General features: G+C 37.0%; 1 protein-coding gene across 2 annotated transcripts in view; it reads right to left on the reverse strand.

The window, feature by feature from the left end:
- LOC127450817 (acid-sensing ion channel 2) overlaps positions 1-17,579 on the reverse strand; it is a 731,245-nt gene that overhangs the window by 84,674 nt on the left and 628,992 nt on the right. For both annotated transcript variants that reach the window (XM_051715203.1, XM_051715202.1), the window contains one exon: positions 1,625-1,775. In XM_051715203.1, the coding sequence (XP_051571163.1) occupies positions 1,625-1,775 (151 nt within the window). The remainder of the gene's footprint in view (positions 1-1,624; positions 1,776-17,579) is intronic.

Raw genomic sequence — 17,579 nt, forward strand, 5'->3', positions numbered from 1 at the left:
AGAATGTCCTTAAATCAAACAATGAAATTTAATAAAATAACCATGAACTTAGGCCTAAAAATATGCACAGTTATGAAAATGGCATAGGCTGAATGGACCATGTTCATCCTCACTGAAAGTGAACCCATATTTGCAGTAAAGTAGTCTGGATCATTCATATATATATATATATATATATATATATTTATATATATTTTTTTTTTTTTTTTCATAGTTTTCAAGGATGAGGGCATGTCCATGTTGGCATCTGCCTAATTTGGCTTGCGTCTATCAAATGACAGATGAAATTGCACCAGAGTCTGATGTCAACAACAAAAGTATGAGGAGCATTTTCACCTCCCCTTTAAAAGATGATTAGCCCATTCATTCCTAACTCAATTATATGGTTGATATTGTTTATTTTATTTGGATTTTGTTTTTCTTGCTGTCTGCAACTTACCAGTTGAGAACCACTGTCTTAAATATACTCAAATGACTGATCAAATGCCAGGTTGTTGCACAGAACACTGATTCATGTTAGAATTTGGGCCATAAAACATAGATCAGATTTACAAAAAAACAAAAACAAAAAACAAAAAAGACATTTTAGAAGGCATGTCTGGTTACTGTCCATATCCTTCTTTGGCGTGTGAAGGTGAGAAACCTTATCTATAGGATTTATCAGCCTCAGGGTAGTGATAAAGCTTTTTTTTAGTTTTAAAGGACATCTCTTCAAAACAACTGATGAAATGTATAGTCATCATGGTCCAGTTCATTTCTGTTATTCAATGTTGGAAAAAGTATGTCGAAATTTTTCAAAATAAATTTGAATTCAGCCTCAACTGAACTCAACTGCACAGAATTCTCAATCCAGCTCTCTTAAACCTAAATGTCTTCATCTCTGTTGAAATTTCCAACATAGTACAGGGGAAGCTGTGCTTTGCTTGGGTGTCACAATATCAAACAAAGTGCTTTTTTTTGTTTGTTTTTGTTTTTTTGTTTTTTTGTTGCCTAGACCTTACTACAATTCAGAGATGTGCAGCTGTATTAGATAAATCAAGCAGGATGCAAGAGATTCTATTTGATAATGAATCCCATAGAATTTGTCTACACCATTACTGCATCACAGCTGTTCTTCAAGATGTGGAACTTCTACAAATATTCACTGTTCCCTGGGGATGACACACATTGAAAGCACAGACAAAACCTTGCCCTAATCAGACACCTGTAAGAAAACTGTATGATGGAACAAATAAGGAGACATGTTTAACGAGGAAGAGAACGGGAAAGCTTTAAATGAACAAACTGCAATTACAGTAGGTGTGACAATGTGTGTGTGTGTGTGTGTGTGGGCAGGTTTAAGTGGTTTACGAGGACTTTTTTTTAGGTTACAAACTGGTAATTACAAGGATATTATGCTATAAATGTGGTTTATGAGGACATTTCTAGTGTCCCCATAATTCAAATCACTTAAAAAAACAACACATGTTTTACTGAAAATGTAAATTTTTTTTGTGAGGGTTAGGATTAGGGGTAGGGTTAGGGGATAGAATCTATAGTTTTACAGTATAAAAATCATTATGTCTATGGAGAGTCCTCATAATAATACCTGCACCAACATGTGTGTGTGTGTGTGTGTGTGTACCTGTTTCTCCCCATATGGGCAAGTATTCATCTTGTTGGATGTCCAACATGATCTCCAGGCCGTTGCCCGTGCCCCCCTTCATCGTAGTCCTCAATGTTTTTCCCTCTTCTTCAGCGTTAAACATGTAACACTTTCCGTAACGTGTGAACACCTGTAAAAACAGAGAGTGAAAGACATTTAATTTGACTTCTTGATTGATTCAAAGAAAGCTACAATGGTATTTTGTCTAGCAGGTTACAAACCAGTACCATGTAATTTACCAGTCCAGATCTTTACCCACTGAGCTGTACCACTCTATGTACATTATGTGATGGAAGAGGTAATGTTGTGAATTATCTTCAAACTAAAATCTATGCACCACATCTGTGGCATGTTCTTGATTACGACAGAGTAAATAAATAAATGAAAACATGTTTACAGTAAATACTCATATAATGGAAGCCTAGCAGGCAAGTGGGCTGGAGGGTTTAAAACAATACATATGGATCTCGTATTTTAAGCACTTCCAGAATATGAATAATTCAGTATAAAATTTTACATTTCTTGAGATGTAAAGTTGTAATATGTAAGTTGCAAGATGTAAAGTCTAATCCATTCTTTTGAGGTGGGACTACTTTAGGAGGAGGAACTTCTGGTTGTGTGTTACCATGTGATACCTGTGGGTGGTGTTTGAAGAACACAGCTTATATTTCTGTACTGTTATAGATGATATCATGTATCTGTACCATGCATGATATAGAAGCTGACTATATATCATTTTATATATGTATTTTTCTCATGTGCGTTTTATCCTACCACAGATACCAAGTGACAGTAATCGAATATACTTTTTCAGCTGGGCAAATGTTGAAAGATTAATATAACTCTGCACAGACAATGTGGGTAAGCAATTCTATCAAACCAGCCTCATGCAAACACATGTAATGTTTAATTGTTGACTGTGGTAATCAGAAACATGCCACAGATGCGGAACAGAGATATTAAGATGAAACTAACCTGCAAATTATTTTAACGTAATTTGATTATAATTACTGTGCATCAGAAAGATAGAAATGTAGAAAGATAAAAAGATAGGTTGAGAAATGAATAAAAGGAGAATCACAGGTTATGTGAGTGTTATGAAACATAGTTTGAGACTTGCATTTCTCTTGCTTGTTTGTGGGACAGACTAACAACTACTGAATGTCTTCGTTCCTCCTTGAATGTTCCTCCAACTTGCCTTTGGACTGTACACAGAGACAATTCTTTATTCTCTCTGTCGTGTGAGAACTAGATAAAATCTGATTCCATAAAGCAAAGTGAAACTCTGTATTTCAGAGCACACCTGAGCCCTTAAGGAAAGAGCAATAGAACGACCCCTGTGCATGACCCCTGTGCATGAAATGCAGGAGAAGAGGTGGAAGGCTGGTGCATTTTTTTTTATTCATTTACCAGTGATAGTTTTTTACACAGTGGGCTGAGCAGAAACAAATCCAACCATTTCAGAGTAATATAGTGAAAGGAGACTCCACCACATTTACAAAACTCTACTCCTTTTTTTTTTTCTTTCTGCATTTAGCTACATCTCAGTGGCTTAATATTAAAGAGAGATTTTATATATATATATATATATATATATATATATATATATATATATATATATATATATATATATATATATATATTTATATAATTAAGAGAATGAGATATACAGACACTCTCAACTTTAGTTTAGTTGAAAATGGACATTACAAGAAAAGACGTAAATGGGAAAGTTTGGACTACCTCATTATACACAATGATAGTAATTATGAGTGCATCAACTCCCTCAATCTATAATTCACTTTTTGCTTAACTTGCTGAAAAAAATGAATAAATAAATAAATAAAAAAAGCTTAAACCAACCTAAGTTCCTTTGAAGTTCTTAGCTGGTCACCCAGACAGGTCAGATTGTTCATTTTGCAGGGTTTTGGGCATTTGCCAGCTGGCAAATAGGTTAGACCAGCTGATGCTAATCCTGGTCAGGCTGAGGGACCAGCTAGAGCAACTGAAGTCCAGCTTGCCCATGCTGGGGGACCAGCTAGAGCAGATTAAACCCACTAAGACCAGCAAACCTGCTTAGGTTGGTTTAAGAGGTTTTTTTTTATTTTATTTTTTTTATTATTTTCAGCAGTGTCAGTGCTATAAAAGATGGACAGGAAGATTTTTTTGCTGCTGTAGGAGGGAGTGGAAGTGGAAGCCTTCAACAGACTCTTAAAGGATAGAGAAGATGTGCACTGGACCGCTCATTCATAACTGCAATTCATAGACTGAAAAACAATTGGTGAGAGCTCCAAGTCTTAGGTTAACAATGAGAGAAATGTGGAAAACCCTGGTCACCTGATCTAAGACCTGTGAAAGAGCTGATTCAATACCTCTGTCTTGCAGGAGCTTGGTAGATGGATAAATGATTATGAAGGTTTCTCCTTACATCATGGCTCTGTACAGACAGACACTCAAGATAAATCACCAGAGCCTAGAGCTGTTAAACCAGAGCCCACATAATCTACATGAATATTCACAATCACATCATTTATGCTTGAGCTAGTGGTTGAAGAAAAACACCCTTCAAAGACAGACAGAAAAAGAGAGAGAGAGTATGATCTAGCAAAATATATCTTAACCATCAGAGATACAAAGCAGAGACGGATCCTTACAGGTATAGGCTCAGTGACCACTGTCTATTCATAGAAAAAGGCAGACAGCCAAACATGGCTTCGAAAGGAAGAGTCTGTAAATATATAAATAGCTAAATAATTCTATATTTTTTCTGTCACTGTTTGTTGCTGTTTGATGCAATATTGCAACATTGTATGCAAAACAATCATGCCAATAAAGTACACTAAAACTGAAAATTTTAAATTGAGAGAGAGTGATAGATATACTCAAGACAATAGTCTTCATTTGATGCAATGAATGTCAGCTTTAGTTCTCTTTCTCACTCTAATTCAAATTCAATTAAATTTTAATTGACAAGACCAACAGCAAAGGAGGATTTCTGCTTAAGGGTGGTGCGAACTGCCAAACACATCATCGGAGGTGAGCTTCCCTCCCTCCAGGAAATATATACAAGGTTGTGTGTGAAAAAAGCTCAGAGGATCATCAGAGACTCCAGCCACCCGAGCCATGGGCTGTTCTCACTGCTACCATCAGGTAGGCGGTATCGCAGCATCAGGACCCGCACCAGCCGATTTCATGACAGCTTCTTCCCCCAGGCAATCAGACTTCTGAACTCTTGATCTCTCACGATCAATATACATCAGCACTGCACTTTATTACCCTTACTCTTATATCTCACACCGGACTGTCATAAATTATATTATTATTATTATATTATATTCTCTCTTAACAACTGACTATCATCCGACAGCCTGAATGTCAATACAGTACAATACTGTACATTCTATACATATATATATATATACTTTTTTATATATATATTTTAATTTTACATTTGTATTGAATAATGGGTATTTATATAGTAAAAAACAAAACAAAAACAAAACAAAAACAGTGTATTGTATACTGTACAGTGTATGTTATTATTTGTATATTGTTGAGTGTAATTATGTGTATAACAGATGTTTAAATTGTGTTGTGTTAATTTGATGTTATTGTAAATTGGTATATGTCTCATCACTGTCACGACTGCTATGTTGCTCGGAACTGCACCCAAGAATTTCACACACCATTGCACTTGTGTATATGGCTGTGTGACAATAAAGTGATTTGATTTGATTTTGATTGAAGATGGCTTCCAGCTTATTAAATATGGATATAACAATGACAACTTATAGCTGTCTTTCTTAATAAAACCAAGACGTCTCTTTGGACCCAGATCATCCATCAGCACTTTAAACATACAGCTTTTGAAACATCATTGTAACCATAAAAAAACAAATGAAGTCAACCAACTCAACTGCCTCAACAGGTGAAACCATTTGCACGTGAATGTGAAGATTTACAATATGAGTATTAGTTTACCTCAAAGTTATCCAAGAAAACGAATCATCATAAAATGGCATCTGTCAAAAAAAAGTTCCACCGAACAACAATATTTCCCTCTAAAACTTGTCAATAAACCATTATGGCTGCTGTTGTTTGGAATAAAGACCTTTTTTCCCACTGTCATTACCACTTAGTGTCTAGTGTGTTAATGTTCAGAGTCAATGTAAACAAGCTAATAGCCATTTGCTGTTATGGACCAAGGATGTCTCTCTTTAGTGCTCTGAAATAATAATAATAATAATAAAAAATTGATGGCTTGAGACGATCACAAACATTGCATACTTTTACTATAGCCTCTAAAAGTATTAAACCAATTTAGAATAGTAATGACTAGTAATTTCACTGTTCTGGAGTTCTGTGCTTTCATGCCAAGATGATACAACCTCTGTTACCTTGAGGTTAGCAAGCTACTGTTAAAACATGGAGTTAGAAATATAATGCATGAATGAATTCACTTTCAGTTAACTTGCAAGCCTGTATCAGAACAACATTTGTTTAATTTACAGAAGCCTGCATGTGCAGTATGGATGGTGGTGTGTGTATGTGTAAAATCAAGCTCATTATCTGTGTAAGCTGAGCATAACTGGAGTGTTGAATAAAAAATGTTTCTACGAATAAAACAAATCTTATTAAACATTTGAAGGAAGGAGGCAGTTAGAATGTTCTAGGACAAAATGGCATGACCTAGTCTGAGTGATGACCATTGCTTAAATCAGACAGACTGGGGCACAATTAATGCAGGCCTTTGTGTAATATGGCTGTAGGCAAGAAAAGCTTGATTGAGTGGCATGGTTCCTCTGTGCCATTGCTAACAGGTGATTATGCACAGGGTCAACCATAAGACTACACCAAAGAGGAATACATTATGATAATCATATTTAGGGAAAGCAGTAGGAGATAAGGGACAACTTGATGCTCACAAAAGGTCATGTTGATTTACATCTAGTTATTTAGCTGTTCTCTCTCTGTCTCTCACTCAAGGTTTTCGATTAAGAATGAAGATGTATGAATAAATCAGGTTAATCTGAATATTTATGGGGTCCATGATTAGATCCTATATAGGGTCAAATCTGTCATCTAGAGCATTAAATACTGTGTAGACAGAGTTATCCTGTGAACCAATTTTGCAGTTGCACAACATTTTTGAGTTTACTGTAATGTGTTTTTCATTTAGAGTGTTCTTTGTTCTCTGGGGTTTTGCAGTTTGACTACTGTATTTTTACAGTATGCAAGAGCTGAATATACAGACATTCAATACTGTATTACTTGCAGTACTTACAGTATACAATATATTCACTGTACTACTGTAAGTTGTGATTACTATACTTGACAGTAATCGCAAAATGCACTTACTATATACAAAAAAAAAAAAAAAAAAAAAAAAAACAACATTCTGTAACTACATGCCCTGGACGCTGTGTTCTCCATTTTTTATGTAGTGTCTAATACAGTTTTTCTGAATTGCTAAAACACATTTCTTGAAACACTCACTCATTTTTTCACAACTTTGAACACAAAACCAAATCTTCAAACTACATTCACAAAACCCCTGACCCTTCTGGCAAAATCAAATAATCGCCTCAAAACTGTTTCATCTGTGCTCAAAATCAAACAATGCTTTCAGATCATACACACAGCAAGTCAATATAAAACACTGAAGAACATTCATTAGACACTACATCAGAAATTGGAGAACACAGCATCCAGGGCACGTAGTTCCAGGATTTTTTATTTATTTTTTATTGTATATAGTAAGCGCATTTTGCAATTACTCTCAAAAAAAGTACAGTAATCACAACTTACAGTAGTACAGTGAATATATTGTATACGGTAAGTACTGGAAGTAATACTGAATGGTATTGATTGTCTGTATATTCAGCTCTTGCATACTGTAAAAATACAGTAGTCAAACTGCAAAACCCCAAAGAACAAAGGACACTCTAAATGAAAAACATATTACAGTAAACTCAAACATTTTGTGCAACTGCAAAATCAATGAGAGATTCATTCTACATCAGTATCACGTTTTAACATCATTAGAGACAAGTGTTAACAATTTTGAGTCATTGTGTGTAAATAATGACAACTGTGTTGTAGCTTTTGCTGGCCATGTTTAACGTTTTATCTTTTATCTTGGTTAATGTTAATGAATGAAAATAAAATTGCTCATTGCTGGTTCATGTTGGTTTATAATATGTCAACTAATGTTAACATACAGTATACAACTTTTCATTTAAAAAAATATATTAGTATATGTTGAAATTAACATTAACCAAGATTCAATAGTGTTGTAAAAGTAGTGTTCATTTTTATTTCAAGTTAACTAATGTAGAAACAAACATATAGTGTTTTACATTAACACTGATTACTTTAAAGCCATGAAAGCATCATATCAAATAATGAAAATATGTTAATAAGGCACTACATGCATGTTATTATAGGTTAGGCAAACAATGCAACACTTGTTTTATTATTTTTTTTTTTTTTACATGTAACATATGGTCCCTGTTCCATCTCTATATACCGGGGTCCTAAGCCTGAAAAAGATGGAAGATTCCTGCATTACAGTTTTTTTCATTTGCTAAGACATGCTTAATGAAACTCGGATCCACATTCATCATCACCTTCTTAGCACAGCAGAAGTCTTCTCTTGCAAATGTCTTAACACTTTTTCATTTGTTTCACACATTTTTCACACCCTTTGTCAAAACAGTTATCACAGATCTCATTGAAAGACCCCAAACTCTATTGGATTAACTGTGTTGAACAAAAGGAAAATATCTATTCACAGCTGATTGAAAGTACTTGCATAATTATGAATCTCTAATGCACCTGTGTGAAACTCTTTTGCACAACTCTTCAATCAGCAATCAGTCCTCATCCATCTATAAAGATGCCACCTCTGTGTTGCTATTTGCAAGCATGGATCAAAGAGGCCAAAGGCACGGAAGGAGAGTAAGAGGCCATGGCAGAGGGGCCCGAGGAAGAGGAGTTTGCATGCATGGTGGAGGAGCCGCAGCAAGAGGAGGAAATAGAGCTCAAGTTTCAAATGAAATTCGGGCAACAATTATTGACCATGTCATTAATCATGGCTTGTCCTTTAGAGAGGCTGGACAAAGGGTCCAGCCCATTCTAAGTCGGAGCACTGTGGCATCTATTGTCAGGCTTTTTCGGAATGAGAACAAGTAAGTCACAATGTTACTGTATACCACTGTGTATTTCAGCTTTACTGTATTGCCCTGTTGGCAGAACAAACTGTGTCTACAGTAATGCAGATGTTTCATCAATCCCATTTATGTGAATGTCATAATGTCAATTTTGACATGCTTTTTGCTTTTACTTTATAGAATCCACACACTACCACACACTGGTGGCAGAGGAAAGATATTTAGTGTTGAACAGGAGGCTGCCATTGTAGATATGGTCATGGCAAACAATGTGATCAGACTGCATGAAATCCAGGCAGCAGTAATTGCAGATCAGGGAGCATTTAGAAATATCAACAGTGCGAGTTTGGCAGCTATTGATGGAGTCCTTAAACGAAACCATGTCAGAATGAAGCAGCTGTACAGAGTTCCATCCCACAGAAACTCTGACATCGTGAAGGAGGCAAGATTCAGTATGTGCAGGTACGGATTTGTTATTGTAATGCCTTGTTAAACCATACAGTTACATGCAACTGGAATAATTTGCTTTATGAATTTGCTTTTTTTCTTAGAGAATAATGGAGCTTGAAGCTGAAGGGGCACATCACAAATTAATTTATGTGGATGAAGCCGGCTTCAACCTTTGTAAAGTGAGGAGACACGGGAGGAACATCTTTGGGCAGAGGGCCACTGTTACAGTGCCAGGTCAGAGGGGCGCCAATATCACCATGTGTGCTGCCATCTCCAATGATGTTGTCCTTTGCCACATACCAACTATCGGCCCATACAATAAAGAATGCCTCATCACATTTCTTGATGCACTGAATGAAAGACTGGTTCCACCCGAAGAGAGAGGGCTGTTGAGACCTGGCATGACTCTGTATGTCATCATTTGAGACAATGTTGCCTTCCACCACTCTCGCCTTTTTAATGAATGGTTTGCAGCACAGCCCCGTATGATGATACAATTCCTCCATGCATACTCTCCTTTTCTGAACCCAATTGAGGAGTTCTTCTCTGCTTGGAGATGGAAGGTGTATGATCACCAGCCATATGAGCAGATGTCCCTCCTGGAGGCAATGAATGCTGGTTGCCTGGCAATAGGTGCAGAGGACTGCCAGGGAAGGATACGCCATGCAAGGAGGTATTTCCCTCGGTGCATTGCAAGGGAAAACATCCAATGTGATGTTGATGAGAACCTGTGGCATAATCGTCAGGAACGAATGGACTAAATGTGAAGTTCTGAGTATTTCAACTCTTTATTTAGTTTTTTTTAGATATTTCCACCCATAAGTTTCCTTTGGTTGTTTTTATTTTTTAATTTTTTTTACAGTATTCTGCATTTCTGAGTTTGAAAAGTATCATATATTTCATATTGACAGCTGTATTTTGTATTTTGTTGTCCATTGTGTAATGATTGATTGAAATAATATATTAATTTGACCACAAGTTATGGTGTTAATATGTAAATATTTGCTTTTGTTGCATGTTTTTAATGTTTCGTGAGTGTTAGAGCATTTTGCAAACAAAATTAGTCATTTTGGCCAGTGAGCTTCAGTTTTAGCCTGTGTGTTAACTGTTTTGAAAATGTGATGTCATGGTGGACAAATGTGTTTAAGCAATCGAGAAAAACTGTAAACCCCATACAATCTGAGCTACTGTACTTAGAAATAACCTTTGTACCTTCAGTGAAGAGGTAACTTTAAAAGGCTGCATCCACAACACCTCCAAAAAACTAATGTTTACAGTTCCTGCCAATCATTTTAAATCTCAAAATGTTACAGTGAGAGTAACATCACAACTTCTAGCCATCCGTGAAAATTACAGAGAGAAAATATTTTCAAATACCACCTTATTCTCCCATATAAAAAGAATAAAATAGGTTAAGAAGAAGAAAAATACAACAACAACAAAAACATCCTTCCTGATTATCACAGTAATTGCACAAGGCCACCACTTCCTTTATAATGACATAAGCAGGTGATACAATACTTATCTGCTCAGACGAAGTCCCATTCTGCCCCACAGGTTGCCAGAGAACCGAGCAGTGATTAAGGGAAAATTTAAATCAGGAGCATCGAGAACCAGTTAAGCACTTTTATCAAAGCCAAAGAGAACTGGAGCATTTTTGACTGGCTTTATTATGATGTGGTCTTGCATTGTTCGCCTGAATCGATTTCCATTAGAGGCCAATTTGGCAGTAGATTGTTACAGGATGGAAAGAGGGGGACGGGAGGAATATTTACTGGCAGTTGTGTTTATGAAAATCTGTAGAGTTGCAGGGTGAGCACTTTCCTTCACAGAGCATTAACAGTGTTGGGTGCGAGTAGGTGAATAATTCATAAGACATCCCACTGATGAAAAACACACACAAAACAAACATACATAGAGACATACTGTGAGCATTCACACAGTCACATGTGCACACACACTCACACACAGAAACAGTCAAATCTAGGTTTACTTAAACTTCATCATCCTTACATCCAATTAAACAAAGAACATTACTGGACATGGGACATTACACAGTTGTAATGTTTTATCGCCCTTGTCACAAATGTTATTGCAGTTTTATGTGCCTGATTAGCACAAATTAAGGGTCTGATGATGTAATGTAGTGGGAGTATTACAGACAGCAATGAAGCTTCAAAGCAGAACAGAAAAAAAAAAAGTGAAAGAGATATTTTTTTCTAGCATCGATTTTTTTAGTCTGGTTTTGTACACTCAGTGTTAATTCCTGGCAGAGAGCGTATGGTCATCCATAGATAATTTATTTATACTTTTTGCTGCTCATTTAATGCCGTCTTTTGTTTATTCACCTATTTATCTATTTTATGCAACTCAAATGTTCTTTATGGAGTGTTTTTCTTTACATCTTTCTCTGCCTATCTATCTCATATTCATCTGCAGCTCATGCTCAACCATGACACTTCAAAACAGCCTCTTTGAAATTAATTAACTAAAATATTATAATACTGTGTCCTCGAATGCTGCATAACACATTGAACTGTGTTATATATTAAAACTCTATAGCTTTCATTGCATATCAGAAGAATACCTCTATGAAACTGATGAAAGGTTGTAACTAGGGTCAGAAATTTAGGGGTGCTGGTGCAAAAATGCCACCAAAACTGCCCCAAAATGCCCCGAAATTCAAAATGTGGGGGCAAAAAATGCCCTTGTTATGAATTATTCTGTTTAATATTATCTAAATATTCTATTATAATCATATATTTTATGGCATAAAATATGAATTTATGTTGATTTAATTCATAGGGTAAAAGGTCATCAATTCTTAATAAAGTTTTTGACATGAACAGACATAAAGACACAATTTATGTTTTAAATGGTTAGAAAATAATATGCCCCTATAGAGATAAAAATTCTAATTATGGGGACAAATATTGGTCATAACCATCATTCAGAATTTACTTCTTGACTAGCGAATTAATTGAGACCATTTACTGGCCATGAATGGGCCATTATTTTTTTTCTTTTAAATGTACAGTAGGCCCACATAACTGTTGCCCCTATTTATGCCTACTGTAAATATCTATTACTCTTATGACAATGGGGTTATTTAGCTGTTTTTTTCCCTTGTTTATTAGTGACAAACTGTGCAAGTCATTGTGTCACTCACAGCATCATATACAAACTAGTATCTGTCTCTCAGTAAAATTGCACCTGTCACAAAAATGTGCAGTAGACCCATCATGATTATGTTCCTAATATATTTGTTTTGGTATCCTAGGTAAACATCTGATGGTAACTTTTCTACTGAAGTAAAATGTTTTCTTTAGTAGATTTTAGGTTTTTATATCTGTAATTTAAATCATACTTACAGTACACTTGAAGTCACTTACAGTACACTAACTCGATTTTAATTTACTTTGCAAAATACATTTTTATTCATGTGGTGCTTAGCGAGTGTTAATTTTGGACCTTTCTTATATCAGCCGGATAAGAGGGACCAGAAGAGACCAGAAGCAGTAATGCCTCACATCAGTATAGTCATTGTGGGTCAGAGACTCAGAGACATCATTATCATTAAAGCACGGGCCTGTGGCAAAGTCCACAAATTATGACCATGACTCTCACAGACATGTCAGCAGTTTCTGGGTTTATATGCATTATAATGTGCCCTCAACAGAAGATTAATGGCCCTTACCCCACACACTTTTCTACAGACTCTTATTCCTTTTATTCTCTCTCTCTCTCTTTCAGACTCTTTAGTTTCACAAAACTGTCCTTCCCTCTGTCACAGTCCCATCAGCCCCTCATCTGCCCTTTCTCTGCCCATCTCCATTTCTCCCTCTCCATCTCCTTGTGCAAAAGAAATTTCAGCCCTGACACCACCCCCTCGTGTATGTTTCTATCCCAACTGTCAGTCACAGAGCCTTGCTGCTGTGGCAACAGGCAATGACCCTGGCTTCGGCTCATCAATCACCATGCTTAGCCTGCGGCGTCATTTGTTATCTTAACCGAAGCTCTACTTCACACACACACACACACACACACACACACACACACACACACACACACACACACACACACACACACACACACACACGCATGTTGGTGCAGCTATCATTATGAGGACTCTCTATAGACATAATTATATTTATACTGTATGAACTATAGATTCTATCCCCTAACCCTAACCCTACCCCTAAACCTAACCCTCACAAAAAACTTTCTGCATTTTCACATTTTCAAAAAAACATAGTTTAGTATGTTTTTAAGCTATTTGAATTATGGGGACACTAGAAATGTCCTCAAAAACCATATTTATAGGATAATACCCTTGTAATTACCAGTATGTTACCTAAAAAAAATGTCCTCATAAACCACCCAAACCCGTCCACACACACACACACACACACACACACACACACACACACACACACACACACACACACACACACACACACACACACACACTCACACACATACACACATGCTCGCGCGCGTTACGCAGTTCTTCAGTTAGAGATAATGTACAAACATAGCTCAAAATAGTATATCTAGCTAAGCAACCAACTACTCTACAGAAAATTGACCTCAGTGAGATGATCTGCAGTAAGACACTTAAATGAGACACAGCACACATCTCTGATGAGTTGATTCTTGAGGGTCACTTCAGATACAGCTTACTAACTTGTTAAATCCTCATTGTTTTTACTAGCCCTCCTTTTCTCTTAATTCCCTCAACTGTCAGATATTGGTTTGTAGGACCTACTTTGTTACAGAAGAAGGCTCTACAATAACTTCACAACTCAAAGAGACAAGTTGAGATTTGTTGAGAATTTTGTTGAGAGCATCCTGGTTGGCAGTGAAACAGGAGGCCTCTAGAGCAGGTTCTGAAGTCTGCAAAGTGCTTTACTGGACCTGGTGTTCCTTCTGTCTTTGACACTTACATCAAGCAATGTTTGAAGACCCATGAAATCAAAGTGCTTTGGAGTTTTGTAGCTTTTAGTCCATGTCTATTAGCTTGGTTGCCATCTGTATGCTAGCATACTCCTGAAAGTTGCCAAATAACCTTTTAGCACCCATACAAAAATCTAATATTCAGTATATGGCAATATACAGTATGTAAAACACATTTACACTGGCAGCCAAAAGTTTGGAATAATGTACAGTTTTTGCTGTTTCGGAAGGAAATTGGTACTTTAATTTAATTCACCAAAGTGGCATTCAACTGATTACAAAGTATAGTAAGGACATTACTGATGTAAAAAACAGCACCATCACTATTTAAAAAAATAAAAATAAATAAATAATAATAATTTCTGATAAAATATAGACAGGCCCTATTTCCAGCAGCCATCACAACAACTTATCCTTGAGTAATCATGCTAAATTGATAATTTTGTACTAGAAAATCACTTGCCATTATATCAAACACAGTTGAAAGCTATTTGGTTCATTAAATGAAGCTTAACATTGTCTTTGTGTTTGTTTTTGAGTTGCCACAGTATGCAATAGACTGGCATGTCTTAAGATCAATATTAGGTCAAAAATGGCACCAAAAAAAAAAAAAAAAAAAAAAAAAGCTTTCTCTATAAACTATAGAATGAAGGCTATACAATGCTTGAAATTGCCAAAAAAATGAAGATTTCATACAAAGGCGTACATTAAAGTCTTCAAAGACAAAGGACAACTGGCTCTAACAAGAACAGAAAGAGATGTGGAAGGCCAGATGTACCAGATGTAACTAAACAAGAGGATAAGTACATCAGAGTCTCTAGTTTGAGAAATAGACGCCTCACATGTACTCAGCTGACAGCTTCATTGAATTCTACCTGCTCAACACCAGTTTCATGTACAACAGTAAAGAGAAGACTCAGGGGTGCAGGCCTTATGAAGAATTGCAAAGAAAAAGTGACTTTTGAAACAGAAAAAACAAAAAGAAAAGGTTAGAGTGGGCAAAGAAAAACAGACATTGAACAACAGATAGTTGGAAAAGAGTGTTATGGATCTTAAACCCATTGAGCTTTTGTGGGATCAGCTAGACTGTAAGGTGCATGAGAAATGCCTGACAAGCCACATCTATGGCAAGTGCTACATATATATATATACACATGTATATGAAATTTTTGTCCAACAAAATGCTTCTTAGAATGAGAATGTTCCTCTCCCTAAACCACCTGCCACTGAATAGCAATAGCAAGTGGCAAATACAATTTCCTCAATATATATAAATACACAACCCATGATGTTAAATGCCTAGAATAGCAGAGCAAACAGCATACTTTCCTGTCTTATGCTCATACTGGTTAGGCTACTTTGTATTTAAAGCTCTCTCATACAAGTAAATGAGATTTCCATGTTGCACGTGGTCTTGGATCAACATCCTTGATATCGTTTTTACATGAGTGGCCGATAAGATCCTCGTTACAACAGTGGATATGACCCACCCCAACTTTCAGTTTCAAAAGGAAATATGCCATACTGGGTTATGAACGTACCTTGGTTCCCTGAGAGGGAACAAGACATTGCGTAATGATGCAGTTGGGACGACATCAGTGGTCATGTGGTCTGAACCCTGTATACAATCATGCCAATGTATTGGCTGATGGCACTAAGTGACACCCATAGGGAGCCATGTCATGAGCTCCATATAGGTGAACGCTTGGCACCAACTCACCAGATTTTCTGCAACAGGAACGAGACTATGCAACTAGAGAGTATGGCCAACTATGCAATGTCTCTTTCCCTCTCAGTAATGGAGACATTCCCTTTCAAGGAGACATTGACGTTGCGTAATGATGCAATTGGGACCAGGTATTCTCATGCAATGCCTCTCTAAGCTCAACAAAAGTATGCAGAGAGGACCATCCTGTCACCATACAAATGTCTTCCAAGGACGCACCTCTAGCCAATGCCCATGAGGACGCCATGCTCCTCATAGAATCGGTTCAAATACCCATAGGCGAAGGCAAACCATGCACCTCTAAAGCACTCAAGATTGCATCCACAATCCAATAAGACAGCCTCTGCTTGGACACCAAAACACCCCTGTTGCAGCCACCAAAGCACACAAACAACTACTCTGACTTACATCGTTGGCTAGTACGGTTAACATAAACCTGCAGAGCCTATACTGGGCATAACATATGTAGCCTTTTATGCTCTTCCGACTCAAAGGGAGGAGAAGAAAAGCACTGCAAATTAACAATCTGCGAGCAAAAGGACGTAGAGATAACTTTAGGCAAATAGCCCAAACGAGGTCTCAGTACGACCTTAGATAACCCTGGAGCAAATCCCATACACAATGGATTGATCAACAGGGCATGCAAATCACCAACCCTCTTAAACGATGCCACTGCTAAAAACAGGGCCATTTTAAGAGTCAGAAATTTATCAGATACTGATGTTAAAGGCTTGAACGGAGCAGCCAAGAGCGACTCTAACACCACAGATAAATCCCATAAAGAGACATGAGTAGGAAGAAAAGGTCTAAGCCTGCACGCTCCATGCATAAAACGAGAGACAAGAGAATGTCTTTCAATAGAAACTCCATTCACCAGTGCATGTTCAGCTGCAGTAGTGGCCACGAAAACTTTAAGCATTGCTGGGGTAACCCTGGCCCCAAAACAGTCCTGCAAAAAAAAAAAAAAAAAACAGTACTGAACCAACTGGGCAGTGGACCTCACTTCGCGCAGCATACCAAGAAGTGAAATATGCCATTTAAACATAAATAATATTCTCGCTGACGGAGCTCAAGCATTTAAGCAGGGAGAACATGTCCCACTTGAACATTGCTAGACATTGGCATAATGACAGAACGTGAGCTGGAGACAGGCACGTCTGTATTGTTGTGAATCTAGCTCCACCCCTTGAAACAGATTCTGTTGCCTCAGCAACAAGATGCTCTTGTCTAGATTGACTTGCAGCCCTAGAATTCTTAAATGACTGAGAACAACATCTTGATGTTGGACAACCAAACTCTCTGAGTGAGCTAACACCAACCAATCATCAAGATAATTCAAAATGTGGACGCCTTAAAGCTTCAAAGCGTCAGTGCTGTATCCATGCATTTTGTGAGCGTACGAGGTGCTAATAACACAAGTCCAAAAAGGACACAAAATTGGTACGCTTTACCCCCAAAAGCGAACCTGAGAAAACGCAAGTGTCTTGGTGTAATTTGAATGTGGAAATAAGTATTCTTCAAATTTGTTGTCAGAAACCAGTCCTCCGCCTGCACTTAATAAAGCATAAAACAAACAAACAAATAAACAAACACATTCTCTCTCATTCGGATTACCCAATTCAGAATGCCT

The sequence above is a fragment of the Myxocyprinus asiaticus genome, chromosome 13 (genome assembly GCF_019703515.2).
Source record: "Myxocyprinus asiaticus isolate MX2 ecotype Aquarium Trade chromosome 13, UBuf_Myxa_2, whole genome shotgun sequence".
In the NCBI taxonomy this organism is placed as follows: domain Eukaryota; kingdom Metazoa; phylum Chordata; class Actinopteri; order Cypriniformes; family Catostomidae; genus Myxocyprinus; species Myxocyprinus asiaticus.